The sequence below is a fragment of the Manis javanica genome, chromosome 1 (assembly GCF_040802235.1).
Source record: "Manis javanica isolate MJ-LG chromosome 1, MJ_LKY, whole genome shotgun sequence".
NCBI lineage: Eukaryota > Metazoa > Chordata > Mammalia > Pholidota > Manidae > Manis > Manis javanica.
The window spans coordinates 113,838,309-113,858,407 of NC_133156.1; the positions used below are offsets into that span (position 1 = coordinate 113,838,309).

At 37.4% G+C, this 20,099-nt stretch overlaps 1 protein-coding gene and 1 long non-coding RNA gene across 5 annotated transcripts in view; one reads left to right on the forward strand and one right to left on the reverse strand.

The window, feature by feature from the left end:
* The window catches only part of EMB (embigin), a 44,057-nt gene that overhangs the window by 6,788 nt on the left and 17,170 nt on the right, over nucleotides 1-20,099 (forward strand). For 3 of the 4 annotated variants that reach the window (XM_037022041.2, XM_037022043.2, XM_037022042.2), the window contains exon 2: nucleotides 3,017-3,106. In XM_037022041.2, the coding sequence (XP_036877936.2) occupies nucleotides 3,017-3,106 (90 nt within the window). Of the gene's footprint in view, nucleotides 1-104; nucleotides 236-3,016; nucleotides 3,107-20,099 lie in introns of those variants that run through there. The other variant, XM_073236410.1, reaches the window with a different exon arrangement.
* LOC140849442 (uncharacterized) lies at nucleotides 3,302-6,845 on the reverse strand. Its single transcript, XR_012131256.1, has 3 exons — nucleotides 6,721-6,845; nucleotides 4,214-4,252; nucleotides 3,302-3,439 (listed from the first exon to the last, which is right to left on the reverse strand). It is a non-coding gene; the product is annotated as an uncharacterized lncRNA (long non-coding RNA).

Here is a 20,099-nt window from a genome sequence, read left to right on the forward strand (position 1 = left end):
ATATTTAAGTAGAGATAATTTTGCTGTTTCACTTGAACAAATAATAGGTGAAAATTAGGATGTTATTCAACTCTTTGATGCAATACTCTCATGCCCTGTCTGCCTTGTGGAGGGAGAAAAACAAGTCTTTTAATCTCTGGAACAACTGTTAGATGTTACTCTTTTATGTGGCATTTTTGCCACTACTTGTAAAGAAATGCCTAGTGGAAAATTTCCAGCAATGATTAAGAAAAAGGTGAGTATGATAACTTGAGGAATGCATGTTATGATTTTGACAGCATTACTCAGTAAGTATCCCACAACTTTTCTGACCCCTGTCCCCCCACCCTCCAGCCGCCTCCTCATTCTCCATGAAATGAAACCCCATGTAAGGAGTCAGTGGCAGAACTTCGATTAGGATATAAAGCTCTTGCCTCTCCATTTTGTATTTCTTTTTGTGACTCAGCCTATCCTTGCAGGGAAGTATTCACACCACATCTGACTCTCCTGCCAATTTCCTTTAAACAACATTTTCAGCTGAATCAGCCTCCTGCCAGTTGTCTTCCTACTGAAAGCAATAAGATTTACATTCTTACCTTTCTTGTTTAAGAAAAAAATCTTGGCTAAACAAAGAACTTGTCACTTTTCCTATTCTAATGCCTTCTGTACACTACCCTGCTTTTCCAAAACTCCAGTGTGTATATCACCTCTTAAAGGAACTTTTCCCAAGGCAGAAATCACAGAGGGTGTACATGGTGTTTTTTGCATTCGGGGCTTATACAGTGGAATCTGGACCCTGATCAGTATGAGTGCTTTAGAGGTGACATGGAATTAGGGTACAGGTGGTGGTCAGTTTATGGATGTCTGATTCTTTTTATACTGTATGAACTGGCAATAGGAAGTGGTCACAACAGCCAGTATATTCTGGAACTACCTGAACTTCTCTATTCTGGAAGCTTGGTTTTTCCATTTCCTCCTATTCCTTCAACTTTTATAAGCTTAAATTTTGCCCAAGCCAACCCTAGACTACTTTTCTCTCATTGTTCTAATGCCAGTCCTAAATGGGCTTTTCCATCAAGGTCTTGAGATGCGTGATGGGAAATAGCCCCAGCCTCAGAGCCCATCTCTTTGGCATTATCTCCACCCCTGTTCTACCTCCACAATACCTCAAAGGCTTCATACTCTGATCTCACATGTCAACTTGTAAAATACACAGGCTAGTTATAGTCAATACTATGAATGGGTGGTTCTCTGAAATTTTACTGGCTCTCAAGCAAAAATTGTGGGCCTAAACCGATACTATATATAGCCCTGTAAAGACTGAGTTTTACTAAGCTTCATACTCACGAGCATCGAGCATGTGCATGTATCAGTACTTTACATATTCACCTAGTTAAGTGAGAGAAAAATAAGAATGATAGCATTTTTTTCACCTTATGTCACTTATTGTTACTGTTTGTGTGAATAATCCTACTACTAATAAATGATGTCAGACTATCTCAAAAAGATCATGGGCTTGTTTCAGGAATAAAGAAAGTGGTGAAAACCTTCACGATTGCACACTGTTCTGCGTAGGTCGGCCAAGAAAGGAGATTTCTATAAGCAAGGAAGCAAAGATATCAAAGCTTATGTTTTGCAAGATTCACAAAACAGATGTTAGAGTAAAATGGCACATTCCTTCCCATCCCCAGTCTTCTGGCTTCCTATCCAGAGGTGAAAAGCATGTGCCTTGATCTTACTGGGCTGTTTTCTCTTTAATACAGCCTCTTAAGTGAGCTATGCCCAAGAAGGGGAAAATTTTTTTTTTTTCATTAGGTAAAGAATCTTAGTAGCCTTTGTGTGAGTGTGTGATGGAAGGGAGACAGAAAGAGAGAGAGAGAGAGAGAGAGAGAGAGAGAGAGAGAGAGAGAAATTGAGAATGAGAATGAATGAGTATTAGGTGGAGCTGGAGGAAATAGTTTGTATACCTGACAGCTCAGCGAGAAACTCAGGGCATATTTTCCTATGTAAATACTGTCAGAGGGTGGTATGATTTAGATGTTTAATTCAGTAAAGGATTATTTTATGGGAAAGTGCATTCGACCATCCAAAGCTGCTTTAGATCAATCCTTTGGAATGCAGCTGACTGGAGAGCTACGTTCTTCCAGGTAGGTTTTTTTATTAGGCAACATTGTAAAAGCTGAGTGTAAGCTGAAGCAACAAAGTGATCACTAACTTTGATGACATTTTTCATACCTGTAAGAACAAGAACCAACTGGAAATCTTGTGCTAGAAATAACTTTCTGAGCTGAATATTAAAAAGGTAGATAAAAAAGGCCCAGGTTTAACTTAAATTGATTAAAAAGTTTAAAGAATGTTGCCAACTTTACAATAAAAAGCTTTTTCTCCTTCTTGGACTTATTTGATAGAGTTGGGGTAGTTTTCATGGGAGGTGAGGTCTGGTGCCCTGAAGTCAAAGAAATGGAGACCTTCTTCTTTAATAAAAGGTTTCAAGAGAAGAGATAAGTGACAAAGAAAGACTGAAAGTCATTTTGATAAAGGACAAACCCAACTGTAACCAGAGCTGGAAAATATAACAGCACAAACCTGTCCGTGCTCCTTTGATCTTCCCGGGCCTTTCATAGGTTCTTGGTTAGGGTCACCCTGTCCCTCTGTTCCCTCCTCCTCTTTCTGCCTCTTCATGTCTTTTTTATGCCCATCTGTTCTAAATCCTCAATGTCTTCATTTATCCTTTATAAAGAAACTATAAATTGAAGGATAAGAAAATGAAAGTTTTTTTAAAAAAAGCCATGTGTTGTAAATAGGAATTTTTTCAGTAAAAAATGGACATAGAAAAAAACTGGAAATTTAGTCATGTTTAATAGCCCAGTGTATTTTTAACTATGTGTGAAACATATGAGACTTCCTTACTTTGAGCTTCCTGAAAATATTTTCCATTAATACTATACAGTATAACATTTTAGTTGTTGCAAACCAGCTTTTTGATAGTCATTGAATCTTGATAATAATATGTCACCACAAGTGCTTTTTTTTACAGCTTCACCTTTTACAAGTCTACCCATCCGAGAAGAAATGATGGCAAAATATTTTAACCTGTCCTTGGAGAGTCATGACATATCACTGACTGGTAAATGTATCCTGTTTCAACTACTACAATGCCCAAATAACTTTTTAGTTTTAATTAAGCCACTGTATTTTGCCTTATGAAGTACTATGCCAACTCATAATCTGGTGGGAGGAACACAGCAATATATTATATAATTATAATGGGGTATGTGGGAGTCTAATGCGATGAGGACAGCCTGTTCAGTGTCAGGGAGGAGGCAGCTAGTCCAGACATGCCGAGGCTGAGGATGGCTCTCTAGCAGAGGGGTACCTGGGAGTCGGGGGAAGGGTTCATTTTGATCTGTAGATACTTTCTTGTTTCCATCAGTTCTTACTGGTGCATCCATTCAAATCACTGCATTGGAAGGAGAATTCATGTGTTCACTGGGAAATCTTCAGGCAGAGAAATTATAATACTGTCAGTGACATTGCTGTCACTGGTTTTTTTTCTTCCTCCTGGGCCCCTGATCTTCAGCTTGCTCTAAGTCTGAGCAAGCATTAAATGCATGACCACAGCCTGGTCATTCTTTCTACTTCAACCTACTAGTTTGCCCCGTTTCTGCTCAAAAGAAATGTTTTTTCTGCTTGATATGAAAATGCTTGTACATCTAAAGTTTGGAGCATTTTCCCTATTGCAATGGACTTTCTGAATAAAGTCTCTCCTGATTTAAGTCCAGATTTGTTTTGATTTGATAAAAGAAGAGAGTTGACATTAATTTTGAAACATTGGATCTCTGAGCTGTGACCTAGATGGTTGTATTTTCATATAGATTGTTCTGGTTATCTTCCTATCAAAAAGTTTGGTCTTAGGAACTGCCTTTACTGAAATACAGAATTTAAATCTGAAGATGTGTTTGTGATTATTAGGAACCACAGACATTCTTACTGTTATCACTAGGGTTTTTAATCTACTTTATGAATGGAATCCTTCATATTGTCATATCATTTTTTATTTGAATTGGGCTTACAACATTTCTGTTAGTATTTTCTCTTTCCTTTTGGGCATTTTAGAAGTTGATCTCTGTGTTAGGGTAAAGGTTTCTTGTAGAGAGATTCAAATATAATACATTAGTTAGAAATTTTGGACCAGCATGATAACATTGGCCCAGCTCTTAGTACACATACTTACCCAAAGATGCTCAAGATTGGGAAACACAGGGTCTTATGCCTGGAAGAGTGAAAAACATGACTGTAGATTCATGAAAGCCTGGTTGTTTACTTATTTTCTGTTTTTAAAAAATTGCTAATTATTTACTTAACAGACATATAATAGTGTTGACTATGTACCATGTATGTATTTCTAAATATAATTTAATTTAATCTTTATAACAACTCTGCAGTGGTTTGTGTTACTGTTCACAGTCTATTACTGTTCACAGTCTACAGATAAGGAAAAGGAGGCACAAATGGATTAAGCAAACTGACCAAAGTCACAGGTGGGAAGTCAGATCTTGGTTTTGAATCCAGGCAGTCTGGTACCAAGGACCATTCTATTAGTCATTATTTTATGCAGGCTTTCTTAATGCTTAGTTACCCATTTCTTTCAGCAGGTTATTAAAAACCATTATACCTAGTTTAAGAAGACTTACATTAGTTTTGAAACTACGTAAAAAGTTTGAAAAACAATGAAACAAATCTGTTTTAACTGCCTATTCTTGAATAGTTTTATCTTAGAAATTGCATTTGCTGAGATAATGAATATATTTTTTAAAGGATAATTGACTTGACTAAAAATAAGTCTTTTTTTCTGATATCACTGGGTCTTAAAAACTGATTGTTTGATAATACACTGTTTTTATATCACTGTACTAAGTTTCCCATTGTCAGTATCTGGCATTTATTGTTTGTGCACAGTAATTTGAGTATTTCTTAATTATTACTACTAATTTTTATTTTCCTCTGCATATTAAGGTGCTTGGTTTCTCAATCAGTGTGTTTTAGTTTAACCAAAGAGGTTGAAATTGAAACACAGGCCAGCAGTTTTCTTGACCATCCTTGTTGGCATAGGCGCTCCCCAGTGGCACATTTGTACTATGTTGAGATGTGAGCAGGTGGCCTAGTAAGGTCCTGGTGAAGCAGGGAGAAAAAGCAGTCATTGGCAGAGAAGATATGTAGATTAAAGTGTGGAGCAAAATTTGGGAACACTCATCAAGGTCAGGACAGGTAGCCATGTTGCCTAGAACCAGCCAGGCAGGAGGTCTGGGTTAGGACTACTCATACTCCAGGGCCAGGTGCTTGGTCAGTGAGGTTGAGAAAGAGGAAAGAAGTGGGAGTCCCTTATATTTGGCTTCTCAGACACTCTGTTGCAGAGAAGATCCTAGAATGACTTCAGTGAGGTGCAAATGTTTATGATGCTTCTCAGAGGCAGACTGCCAGTGATTGCATTTTATGTAAGGACCATCGATGTACAGTGGGAAAAAAAAGTGAATCCTAACATTCACACAGAGTGGTAGGAAGAGAAGATGGAAGAGGGGTCTACCATAGTAACACAAGTGGCAGTAGCTGCTAGCAACTCTGTTTTTCACCATGGTTTCTCATTAGCAGAAATATTAACATTTTGACTGGATTTGTTGTGGAGGGCTGTTTGGGGCATTGGAGGAAGTTTAGCAGCAGCTGTGGCCTCTACTCACTGGATTTGAGTAGCACCCACTAAGTTGTGACAACTGGAAACATTTCCAGATATTGCCATGTGTCCTTTGGGGGGCAAAAATATACCCATTGAGAACCACTGCTCTGTATTTTAAAGAAAGAATAGCTGTGGAGCTGTTTCCTGTAACCTCAACATGGGAAGACAAATGACTTAGTAATTACATGATTGCTAACATTTAATAAAGCATCTCACCAAAAAGTTAGGTGATGGTGCTGAGTAGCAGACACGGGACTCTCTAGCATAAGTGCGACAGGGACATGTTTGTTATGACCCCTTCTCTTCCCTTTCCTCCCGATGATGTTCAGATCCTCCCAATCCTTGAGAATTAAGTCAAGAACTTCATCTTCACTAAAGCACATATAGAGAAATACAGTTTCTGTTTCTTTGATCTAAAAAATTTTTTAAACTAATCTTTTAGTTACATGAAGTAAAAATGGGTTTATTTAAAAAAATATTGAGAAAGTTATGTTAAAAAGATGGTGACATAGGAAGGAAAGACAGAAACCTCCTCCCACAAACAAACCAAGGAAGCAACTATAGCAAATACAGCTAAACCTGAAAATGACCTGCATACTGCAGAACAGACCATCTGGGAAAGAAGAGAAGATCACACAAGAGGCAGAGCCATGATTGAGCGGGACCCTAGTCCTTCCCCCAGCCCAGCCCACAGGTGGAAGAAAGAGGGATGGAGTGCAAAGGGAATAGAGGCACGGGAATGCTGCACACCTGGCCCTGGAGATCTGCTCTGGGACCACGAGTCCGCATTGCACTGGGTTCTGTGATTAACAGGGCTGGATACCAGGGACAGTTGGAACACTCTGGGAGGCTGAGACTCCAGCTGCTTGTGGAGGACAGGCATGCTCTGCCAGTCCCGAGACCCAAAGCAGAGGCAGTAGTTTGAAATATCTGCCAGAACAGGGAAGGATGCCAGAGGGACCAGGGTCGGATGGAGCTTTTTCTGCAAGAGAAAGTACAGATGGACATACCTTCCCAGCCCTTCCTCGACCCAACAGTTCAGGCAGTCTTGGGAGCCTCAGACACTCTAACCTCCTCACTGGGCTCTGCCCAGAGGTGTTTCCCTGTGCACCACCAGCATGCCTGCCTGCTTGGCCCAGCAGCATCAGACTTTGTTGCCTGGCAAGCAAGGGGAGCTCTCCCAGCTTTCTTGGCCCCACCTCAGCCCAACTGGGGAGGCACCTACAGGAGCCTGCTCCCAGAGTTCCTTCCTCCCCATGGGTGGCCAAGCCCCATGCTGTGTGCCACGCCACTGCCAGGGTGTGCCCAGCAACTCAGTGCCACAGTGCACCCTGCCATCACATGACTTAATGTGTCCTACCCTGCCCCAGAGCCACACCACTGTCCTGCCCTTGCTATAAGCCATCCTCTGCAGGGCAGGCAAAGGGCAGCCCCACCCACAATGATCAGAACACACTGCTCTGATCGCAAAGGACCAGCTGAGGCAAACTGCCAGCACAGTGGACTATGACCACTGCTGGCAGACAGTATGGCAGCCCCACCCATCGCCCACCAACAGCAACTGGGGCTCCACAGCAAAGGAGAACCAGGCACTGGACAATAGAGAGTCTTGAGCACCTGGGCACCACAGGATGCCTTCTTCATAAAGTCACTCTCTAGACCAGGAAGCATAGCAGATATATCTAATATAAAGGAAGAAACACAGAAACACTGACAAAATGAAGAGGAACAGGAATTTGATCCAAACAAAACTACAGGATAAAACACTAGAAAGAAGAATAAATGAAATGGAGATTACCAATCTTCTTAATAAAGATTTGAAAGTAAAAGTAACAAATATGCTTAGGGATCTGCAGAAAAGTATTAAAGATCTCAGGGAGGACTTCAACAAAGAGATACACAAGCTGAGAAAGAGCCACTCAGAGCTAAAGAATACAGTAACTGAAATGAAACAGACAATGGAGGGAATGAATAATAGATTGCTGCAAGCTGAGAAAACAAGCAATGAGATGGAAATTAGAGAACAGGAATACAACAAAACAGGAATAGAAAGAAAAAATAATTTCTAGGAATGAAAGAATGATAAGGGAGCTGTGTGATCAATCCAAATGAAAGAATCTTTTCATAATAAGGGTACCAGAAGGAGAAGAGAGCAACAAAGGGATAGCAAGTCTCTTTGAGGAAATAATTGTTGAAAAGTTTCCTAATCTGGGGAAGTAAATACTCTCAGGTTATGGGAATACAGAGAGCCCCTAATAAAAGGAACCCCAGCAAGACAACATCACGACATAAAATACTTAAAAATGACAATGATTAAGGATAAATAGAGGGTACTGAAAGTAACCCAAGAGAGAAAAAAGATTACCTATAAGTGAAACCCAATCAGTCAGGCTATCAGCAGACTTCTCAGTGGAAACGGCAGGCCAGAAGGGAGTAGCAAAACAGAAGGACCTTCAACCAAGAGTCCTTTACTCAGTGAGATTATCATTCAAATATGAAGCAGAGATTAAACAATTCCCAGGTAAATAAAGGCTCAGGGAATTTATAATCACTAAACCAGCATTACAGGATATGCTAAAGAGATTGCTGTAGATGAAAATGTTCCTAAAGCTAAATAGTTTTCATCAGTAAAAATAAACCCATAGTAAAGGTAGTAGACCAATTAGTTACCAAACAAGTATGAAATTAAAACAAAAGTAGTAAAAGGAACTATACACAGTATCAGTCAATGATATATAAAAAGTGCAGATTATGACATCTAATACATAAAGCGTGGAAGAGGAAAAAAGAAAAAAGAAGTGCTTTCATATTGTGTTTGAAAAAGCAATCATAAACTTAATATCGACATACATTCAGAAAGCTATCCTTGAACCTTTCGGTAACTACAAACCTAAAGTCTGTAATAGAGACACAAAATATTTGAGAAAGAGGTATCTAATCACAACACTAAAAACCATCAAATAACAAGAGAAGAATATAAGAGAGGAAGAAAGCATCAGAGTGGAACTATAAAAACAAGCAGAAAACAATAAAATGGAAATAATTACATACCTATCAATAATTACCTTAAATGTAAATGGACTGAATGCACCAATCAAAAGACATATAGAGTGGCAGAGTGGGTAAAGAAACAAGACCCATCTCTATGCTGCATACAAGAGACTCATTTCAGACTCAAAGACATACACAGACTAGGATGGAAACAGATATTTCATGCAAATAATAGGGAGAAAAAAGCAAGAGTGCAGTACTTGTATCAGACAAAATAGATTTCAAAACAAAGCAATGAGAAAAAGAAGGACATTACATAGTGATAAAGGGGTCAGTCCAACAAGAGGACATAACTGTTATAAATACCTGTGTACCCAACATAGGAGGACCTAAATATGTAAAACAAATACTAACAAAATTAAAGGAGGAAAGAGATGGCAACACATTCATTTTAGGAGACTTTAACACACCACTCACATCAATAGACACATATCAACCAGGCAGAAAATAAATAAAAAAACAGAGGCACTGAACAATTTACTAGATCAGATGGTCTTAACAAATATATATATAGAACATTCCACCCCAAAGCAGCAGAATACACATTTTTCTCAAGCATACATGGAATGTTATCCAGAATAGATTACATACTAGGCTACAAAAAAACCACCCAGTAATTTCATTTCTAGGAATTTACCTAAAGGAAACAAAATCCCTGATTCAAAAACATACATGCATGCATCCCTATGTTTACCACTCTGTTATTTATAATAGCCAAGATATGGAAGCAGCCTAAATGTCCATCAATAGAGAATTAATAAAGAAAGTATAGTACATAAATGCAATAGAATATTATTCAGTCATAAAAAAAACCCTGCCATTTGCAACAACATGGATGGATCTTGAGGGTGTTTAGGCTCAGTGAAATAAGCAAGGTGGAGAAAGACAAATATGTGATTTTACTTACTTGTGGAATATAGAAATAAAGCAAAACAATAAACAAAACAGCAGTAGACTTATAGACATCAAGAAGTCACTAGTGGTTACCAGGGGGTAGGAGTTGGAGTGGGCAGAGAGGGATAAATGGGCACAAAAATTCAATCATAATATAAATTGGTCATGGGGATAGTAGTAGCATGTGGAGAATATAGTCAGTAACTCTGTAACATCTTCCTATGTTGATAGTAACTGCACTAGAGGGAGTGAGGATTTTATAATATGGGGAACTGTTGAATCACTGTGTTGTATATTTGAAACCAATATAAGATTAAATATCAATGATACTTCAATAAAAATTAATAAAAAAAGAAAAGATATTAAAACATATTTCCAGAAATATAGTAAATTAAAGAATCTGAAAATCCTCCTGCCATACCTAATAATCTAAAACATTGAAAAATTCTTTTAAATATATAGCTAAGTACAGAAAAAATTAAGACAGTTTCTGCTGACCAAAACTGGTGACCAGGTATTAAATCTGTGAATTGACGTCAGGTTAGTTTTTCTTGTATTTGTCAACAAAGTACCTGAGTTCTAAGAGCCTCAGATCTAAGAACAGGGCCTTGAGTCTAGGAAATGAGGGGAGTTGGAATGCAAAACCCCCAGAAAACTGGGACTGAAAACTCCCGGAAGGCTATTCACACAGCAAAAGTTTTGACATAGGGGGAAAAAATGAACTGAGCAGCACAAGGTGATGATCAGTTGACTTCTTAGTTTTGACATTGTTCCTCATCAAAAACAAAAGACTTCTCTGAGTATTCCAAGGGCCTGCCCTCAGTGAATGGTCACTGCCTGCGTTATACAGGAGCCTGCAAACAGGGAGAGAACACAACAATGTCCAGGGTAGGTGATCCTTCTGCAGGAGAGCAAATGAACATCTGTGGAAGGGTGCACTGTCTGCCCTGGCTAGGTAGTCCCTACTGAGGACCCGCTCACAAGACAGAAGGAAAATACAATGAAGACTGAGAGTCAGCTAGGGAGCAGTAGGATTAGATGGCCCAGAGCCTCAAATTATAGAATTACTAGGTAGGAACATAAAAGAAGAAATAAAAAAACTTGAGTAAAGACACTATGCTATCAAAAGCAGAAAAAACAGACAAAATGTGTTTGAAAAAATAGCCAAATGGAACCTCTGGGGATAAAACCTTACCTCATCAGAGCAGGTCAAAGCCCCTGTGTTCATCCGCTGCCTCTGTCTCAGCTCGCTGTCTGTTCAGTGTGTGTATGTATGAATGTGCCCATACTATCCCCAGAGAGACTATGTAGTACTTCATAGTATTCTGTAGTCTTTAATATTAGTGGTTTAAACCCACATGTATTGTTCTGAAATTTTTTTTGTATGTGTAGTCATTCCTGCATTAATTCTTGGAAATCTAGCTATATTACATGGATACAGCTTGTTTCTTTTACTGGTGTGCACAATATAAATACCTCAGCTTCCTTAGACATTTTTCTCTTAATTAACCCTAGTTCATTTAAATTTTTCCTATTGTAAACCAGGCAACAATGGATACTTCTATGTATTTCTCTCTGGGCAAGATTGTGTGTGTTTCTCTATGATAATTACCACAACATAGAATTGCTGAGTTAGAAATTATGTTTGTTTTAATAGATACTTGCAACTTGCCCTCCAAATTATCTTGACAGTTTACTGCCCCCGCCTCACCCGCATATTTCACTGTAATTTTCCTTAGTTCCTGACCAGCACTTGAAATTATTAAATTCTTTTGGCTTTGCCAGCAAGAGGGCTAAAAGCTATATTGTTGTTTTAATTTGCACTCTGGAGTTGGACATATATGTGTGTATTTGTCTGTTAATATCCTGTATCCATTTTCCTATTAAGCTTATATATTTTTAATTGATACAAATGAGACAGATATACTTTTTAAATACTGATCTGTACTTTTTGTAGACATTGCAAATATTGTCTCCTTGTCTTTAAACATTCATGAGGCATTTTTGTTGTAAAGTTTCACTTATACTTATTCATTCCTATTGTTTTCATAGAAGTATTTTCAGAGGCATTTTTAGCCCATTGGAAATACAGTTTTATGTATTCTGTATGATGTGGTGCCAACTGTATTATTATTATTTTTATATAGATAGCAACATCCTTTATTGAATAGTTCTCTTTCCTACAGCTTTGAAATACCATCATATTCCAAATTCCTGTGTGCTCTTCTGTTTCTCTATTATTTTGATGTTTTGCAAACTTTTTATAGTATTTGGCAAAATAAGAAATAAACGTACTTTTTAAACCTGATCCAACACCCACATATGCACACATGACACAAAACGTTCATCAAACAACACCCCCCCAATACGTGTGTTATACTCTGATAACTTCTCTTTTCTTCCAAACCATGTAAAAAAACAAATCTGGTGGTAACTACTAAATTGATTTCCTGACCCACTAATAGTTTCCAATTTGTAATCTGAAAACTTCTGCCTATTTTATTCCATTAATTTCTTTGTCTTTTCCACCATCATTAACACATAAATATTACTTTTTTGAAACATTATGACTTTGTATATAGCTTTGTATCTTTGTTCTTTTTTAAAAAAAAATAGGCTTTCCTGTGTTCTGGACTTTTACTCTTTCATGTAGATTTTTAAAAATCAAGTCCCACAAAAACACTATGGATTTTGACTGATTTTTCACTGAAACTGTTGATTCATGTGGGAGATAATTAATGTTTTTACAAAATTGTACTGTCCTCTGTGATTTAGACCTCACTTGACTTAGGGTATTTATTATAGTTGTTAACTTTTAAAAATACATATTTCAAAATAAAATTTATATTCATAAGGTGTACAAGATGCTGATTTGATGTACATACATATAGTGAAATGTTGCTATGGTCAAGCTAATTAACCTGTCTTTTTGCATAGTTAACATTTTTTGGTCTGATAAGTACACCTGAAATCTACTCTTAGCATACTTCCAGGGTTTAATACTGTCATTAAGGGTAGTCATCATGCCTGTACGACACATCTCTGGTCTTTTTCAGCCAACATAATTGCAACTTTGTTCCTTTTGACCAAGATCTCCCCATTTCTCCCTCTCTCCCTCCCCTGGTAACCATTTAACTCTTTGCTTCTATGAGTTAAACTGTTTTTGTTTTTGTTTTCCATATTCCACATGTAAGTGAGATCATACAGTATTTGTTTTTGTTTTTTTGTCTGGTGTACATAACTTAGTATAATGTTCTCTACGTTCATCCATTTTACTGTAAAGGCATGATTTTCTTCTGTCTGAAAGCTGGTTATTAGTCCATTGTATATATATATACACCTTATCTTTATCCATTCTTCTTTCAGACGGCACTTGGGTTGTTTCCATACCTTAGCTCTTGTGAACAGTGCTGCAGTGAGCATGGCAGTGCAGATCTCTTTTCGAGATCCTGATTTCGTTTCTGTTAGGTGTATTCCCACAAATGGGGGTGCTGGGTCATATGGCAGTTCTATTTTTAATTTTTGAGGAATCTTCATACTTTTTCCATATTGGCTACACCGGTTTATATTCCCATTGACAGTGTACAATTCCTTTTTCTCTACACCCTTACCAACAATTGGTATCTTGTATCTTTTTGGTAATAGCTGTACTAACAGATGTGAAATAATATCTCATTGTGGTTTTGATTTGCATATCCTGGTGATTAGTGAAGAGTACTTTTTCATATCCCTGCTGGCCATTTGTATCTCTTATTGTGAGAAATCACTATTCGGGTCCTTGGTCCAGTTTTTAACCAGGTTATTTGTTTTCTTGCTATTGAGTTGCTTGACTTCTTTATATATTTTGGATAGTAACCCCTTATCGGTTATTTTTTCCCACTCCGTCGGCTATCTCTTCACTGTGTTGATTTGTTACTGTGCAGAAAGAAATATTTTAGTTTGATGTAGTCCCATTTATTTATTTTTGCTTTTGTTGCCGATACTTGTGGGATCATACCCAAAAAATCATTGCCCAGATCAGTGTCAACAAGCTTTCTGTCTCTATTTTCTTCCAATAGTTTTAGGGTTAAGTAGGAAACCAAATTCTGAAATATGCCAAAGACCTAAGGAGGACAGACAGCAGGGAACCCTGAAATAGTTCGGTTATCACTACTAGGTCTGGACTCTTGATATCAGTGCCTAAAATAAAGGCACATAGTAGATTTTTAGTAAAATTGTGAATGAATTGGATGAGTGAAAGGCATGTTGTAGGTGTTCACTAAATAAGTATTGAATGAATGGGTAAATAAAGAAGTATTGCCTCTCATTGCTAGGCACTTGCCATTGCTATGTGTTGAATTCCCAATTCTGCCTCGGTCCTTAAGTCACTCCTTCTAACTTTAAAATTCTGGGTGGGAAGTTATGATTGGTCAGGTGGCCATGCCCTTGCCTTTGGAGAGATAGGGAGAAGGAATATTTGTTGTTTGGGCTTCCATAATGGTTCGGGGGCTTTGCCTCTCACCAAAATTTATACAGAGGGGAAGGATGTTCATATTCTGGTTATCAAAAAATATACTAGTCCACTGCAACCATGTTGAATTTTCTGCGTGTAATTATTTGGAAATAATAACCTATTTGATTACTAAGACAGTTTAATCATTTGCTGTAGTTTCTCTACTGATGTAAACAGTAGTTGCAACACTGTTCTATTCTTTATGCTGTGGTAAAATGTATTTGCTGTATTGTTAGATTATTACTCAGTGCTATGCCCTCAAATTAAATATTACATGGTTGAAAATAAGAAGAAATGTGTCTTTCTCAAATTCAAATGGAATCATGTACTTTAAACATTTTTTATTTGAAATGATTATAAATCAGTTTAAAATGTAGAGAAATAACCCTTATATCTGGTACTAACTGAAGTGGAGGAAAACTGACCAGCAGGAACTTCGTTTAATAAAATTCAGCCATCATCTTTTCTTGGCTAATTTTAGCCCATTTTCCAGAATATTGCTAAATTTTTGATGACTTATGATTAGTGAACCTGGCTTCATTTGAGTAGGCCATACAGTTTCTAGTATTCGCCTTTCTTTGGATGATGCCTGTGTAAAATTCCCAAAAGTTTGAGAATAAGCTGTGCTTATATAACATCAGCAGCTATGTAGTTCCTAGGTCTCCCTAGAAAGGGAGGACTTGAGGGTTTTACATGTAATATGTATATTAGATCATATCATATCATATTATATTTTATCATATATATCATAATAATATATGCTTATATATACATATATACACACATACTTTTATTATATGGTTTTCTGCTCAAATTGTGTTTACATCTCTTTAGGTTTCACTGTGCACATTGGTGAGCATGGAATTCAGGAATCATGTATTTTAAACTGTATCATGTCAATATTGCAGTGATCAGATGGCATATAAATAACTTCTTGACAGATTCAGTTTGGGACAGGGATAGAAATTACAAAAATGAATGAGTAATATTCTTATGTTATTTTAGAGATTTTCAATATGAAGTTTAAGATACTTGATTTTATTCTTATTCAGGGAAGTTATTTTATAAAGTCAATGCAACTCCATATGGTAAGAAGCATCACATAAATGGAGCAACAGCTTATTAAAAATAGCTTGCTTCACTTTTATGTAGAATGTTGGTCTCAGTTTAGAGTGGCCTTCTGACTGTTTCTGTAAGGATTCTAGATGTTCCATCTATATTTTAGGATGTAACATGGGACCTTATTGACTTTTATAGTAAAATAAAGGAGAGTTCAATATTTCCTATTTCTGTTTCAATCAGAGTTTTCCCATTTTACCAGTTTTATAGGTTGTAGTGCACTTAACTCTTTTTAATAAGAGTTTCTGCTTTTAAAGCACCTTTGGAAACACTATTCTATGCAAGAAATTTTAATTGTTTTTATTAATTTTTTTCTTTATTATAAAGGAAGGAGAATTTTATTTTAAGTGACAAGGTTCTTAAATAGACCCAGTAAGATCTAACTGTTGTCATTTTTCTGGAGATTACAAACTGTTTAAAGGTCCATATATTAAAACATTTTTAATTATAAAAATAGAGTATTTAGACAGATGCAAATTAAGGTCGGATTTTAAAAACAGTCTTTTAAAAACATATTTCAGAAGATGAGCAAATGGGCATAGTCTTGGAAATGTAGATGTCATAGATATTTTTGTAACACTTCAAAATAACAGAAAATAGCATTTCAGTTGTGGACTTTGGGGGGAGTTGAAACATTGTCCATGGAGTTCACTGGGCATATTACCTCTAAATTTAATTTTCAAAATTAAGTTCAGAGGTAAAACTTTTTACATTTTCTTGATATTCATGATTTCCTGACAGGAAAGCAAGCAAGCTGCAGAAGCACCTGCAATTATTATATGAAACAATGAGATAACAATTAGGACTTGGAGAATGACCTGCCACAAAGAAGGTTACTTTGAAGTTTTAATAGACACATTTAATTGAAAGGTTGAATGTTTAAAATATGTTGATCACACCATTCATCTATCATTACCCTGCTGTATTGCCACATTATAAAGTTGTTAATCTTCTATACTATTTTCCTTCCTTCAAAATCTTGGTTCAATTGTTTGAAAGTGATGAAGAAGTTAATTTTATCATCATGAGAATTTCCTGTCTTTGGGAGTTGGTATACACTGTTGGTTATGAGAATCTGGACTCAGCCATGCATGATCTGGATAAGATAGTCAAACTCTCTTTGCCTCAGCTTTCTCATCTGTAAGGTAGGAATGGAAATAATTGTACTTATCTCATTGAACTGTTGTGAAGATTAAATGGTAAAATCACTATATAACTTTTAGCAACATATGTGATCTATTTGCTGTATTCCCCAAGGAGATAAGCGGCAAAAGAAAGTAAGTGGGCAATTAGTCAGCAAATCATATATTATTAAAACTTTCTTATGATAGCTCATTTCATCCTTCCTGCAGTCATATGAACTATGTATTGTCCTATTTTACAAATGAGGAAACTGAGATGTCCAACATAAGACACTTTGTTTTGTCCTGTGAGTAACCTGAGGCAAGTAACGCCAGACATGGGGCTGCTCCCTTGTAAAATGGGGGTGAAAATTCATTTCTAACTTCCCCCTATGTTGGGAGGCTCCTGTGAGCCACGCCACCAGCAAGAGTATGGTGCCCTGGTGTCACCTCCTGGAATGCAAATATCTCTGTAATACCTCCTGCTAGGAGTAATAGTGCTGCCACACCTCCTTGCCAGTCCTCCACTAAGAAAGGTGGTTTGTCAGCAGCCCCACAAGGTAGCAAAGAAATAATGCAAAGATGACCTAGCCTTTACTGGGGCTGTGGTCTCCAGAGAGCCTCCTGCAGCTCCATGCCTTGCAGCGAGGCCTGGGACTCCTTGTTCTCAGCAGGTGGTCCTGCTGGAGTGGGCTCAGGTGGAGCAGAGGCCAGCAGTAATGCGTGACACTTGGCTTAGACACGAGGAAAGGAGTGGTGGAAGTCTCCCAAGACTTGGTCCAGGGAGCAATGTCTGAGCAGGTCTTTCTAGAATGTGAGTTTCCTGGAGACTTCAGAGGATGATATATCTATCATATGGCCTAGACATTTTTTACTCCTCAGGCACCATCCTTCTCTATAAATTAAGATTTGCTCTCACATATCAGCAAGAGGATATACAAATCAGTTCAGCCTTCCAAGGATCCGTGCACTCCTGAAAAGACTAACGTCTCTGAGCAGAGACTGCAGAAAGATAGACCTCTCCATGCGGGTGAAATCATGCAGTGTTTGTCCACCTATGGCTGGCTTAATTCACTTGTAATTATGTCTTCAGGGTTTGTCCACATTATTGCATGTTGCCAGATTTCTTTCTTTTTTAAGGTGGAGTGGTGTTCCATTGTGTTTATATACCACATTTTTGTGGGTCATTCATCCATCAGTGTACATCTTGGCTATTGTGATAAGAGATATCAAAAATAGCCAAACCACAGAAGAAAAGAATAGAATGATCATTGCCAGGTCTGGGGTGAGGGGGAAATGAGATATTCATCAAGGTACTAAGTTTCAGTTATGCAAGATAAGTAAGTTCTAGAGATCTGCTGTACAGCATTGTGCTTATTGATAACAATACTGTATTGCACACTTAAAAGTCTGTTAGGATGGTAGGTTTTAAGTGTGTATTGCACACTTAAAAGTCTGTTAGGATGGTAGATATTAAGTGTTCTTTCCACTTAAAAAAATTAAATTCATGAAATGTGTCTAGTCAGGGCAGTTAAATAATCTAAGTTTTGCTTTAGAAGCAAGTTATACCTTTCTATAACTTTTGTGTTACAGAAAATATGTGGTGGAAGAGAAACTGGCCAAGAGAAGTTAGGTGGTCAGTCATCTGTCTGGTCTTGGTGAAAGATAATTAAGGTAGAGAGTGTCCTCTGAGTCCCTGAATGGGTCTGAAATTAAACTGCCAAGGACAGAAGAAAACAGGAAAAATAATACACATTTATTTAATATAAGTTTTATAAGGATCCTTTATAAGGAAATGAAGACCCAAAGTAACAGTTAAACCTGAGAATTTTATGCTAGGTTTGATTAAGAGTGGACAGTCATGGGGGACTATGATAGGTCAGGGAGTATGAAGTGTAATGAACTGGGGGAAACAGTGTAGCCTGTTGGTTAGCATTCTTCTCTGTATCCCTTTGTATTTGGAGATAAGGATGAGGGCATCTCCCACCTGAGAGTTTTACAACTTGTTTCAGGGGATAAGAGTGGGAGTGGGGGATCAGAGTGCCTCATCTGCTTCTGCTGTTTTCTCAAACTCTTTCAGCTTAAAATTTTCAATATACCAAGGTACTGTATTTGAGGGTAGCATGTGCTGAATCCCATCAAAGGCTTAGAGTAAGGGGGTTTGGAGACAACTGGGCAAATTTGATTGACCTTTTAGAGGCAGAATCAACTGAATTCTACTTTATGTGACTCAGTTTTATGGATCAGGGGAAGGGAAGGTTAATGCCTCTCCTTGACTATATTGAGTTTGAAGTACATATGGGATATTCAGGTTTAGATGCAAAGTAGACACTTGGAGCTATGGGCCGGGGGATCAAGAAAGAAGTCTTGAATGGAGGCAAGATTTTTGCAAATAAAGGATATCAGAGATAATAGTTGAGGTCAACACAGGAAAGTCAGATTGAAAAGTACTAGAGATAAAAGTCCCTAGGGACCAGAAACGTTTATGGGTAGTTGGAAGAGTTGGTGTGGCTAGCAGTTTGTTAGGATCATGATATAGAAGCAAAGTGAAGGGAATTTAAAGGAATAGGTAGTCTCTGATATTTCAGAGACACCAAATAAAACATGAAAAAGAGGTAATCAGGTTAGACAGTTTGGCTGTTTTTAACTTAAGAGAAAGCACCTTCTGTAGTGCAGTACGTGAGATACCAGAATAGGCTGTATTGAAATGAGAAGGTGGGTGAAGACAGTGACTAGAGAGAACTCCTTCATGAAACTGATGAACCAAGTACATTTCCATGATAGACAGGACTGAGTTTTAAGGGTACCCCAGAACTGAAGATGAAGTGAGGAAAATGTACAGAAAACAAAAGCTCAAGACCAACTGTAGTAAATCTCAAAGGATTTTCTCTTGTTACATAATTTCTGGCATGTAGTAGATGCTCAGCAAATATGCTGAATGTGTAAATCCCTTCAGTTTTACTGACTCCATTTTTTACCATGTAATTGAATCTAGTTAAGGTCTTTCTTTCTGTACCTAGGCTTTTAAAATCTTGTTTCTTTACTTTTGAGCATAACATTCAATTCAGCAATTTTGGAATCACACGAGCAGTTATTTCAAGCATGTGCTCACTAAGCACTTCACACTAGCTTTCCTTCACTATTTGCAAACTTCACACCTGGTCATTGCATAACAAAGCATTTTTGTAAAATTTTAAATGTAATTAAAAGTGATGTTATGTTATTTTACTGAAGTTCTGTTTTGTTTTCTTTCTATATCTTGCCTTTGCATTCTACTTTTAATGATGCCATACTGTCAAGCATGAGGTTGAGAAATGTGTTTAATATAATGAGTGTGCCTGTACCCATACATGCTTTCCTCCCCCTTAAGAGTAACTACAACTATTCTGATTTTTATATAGTAACTTCCTTGCTTTTTAAAAATGGCTTATTACGCAGGTGTGCATCTCTTAATATTAGAGTCTAGTTTTACTTTTAAGGCATGCTTTAAAAGTATCTTACTTTTAGGTTTATCTTTCTCCCTTTTTTAATTTATCTGTTGAAAAATGAGATAATTTATCTTGTAGGGTTTTCTCACAATCTGGATTTTGCTGATTGCATTCTTGGAGCATAGTTTCACATGCTTTCCCACCTTCTGTATTTCCTGTCAACTGAGTGTCAGGAGCCCCTGCCCCTTTGCTTACTTTGTTTTGGACCAAATTCCTTGCTAGGT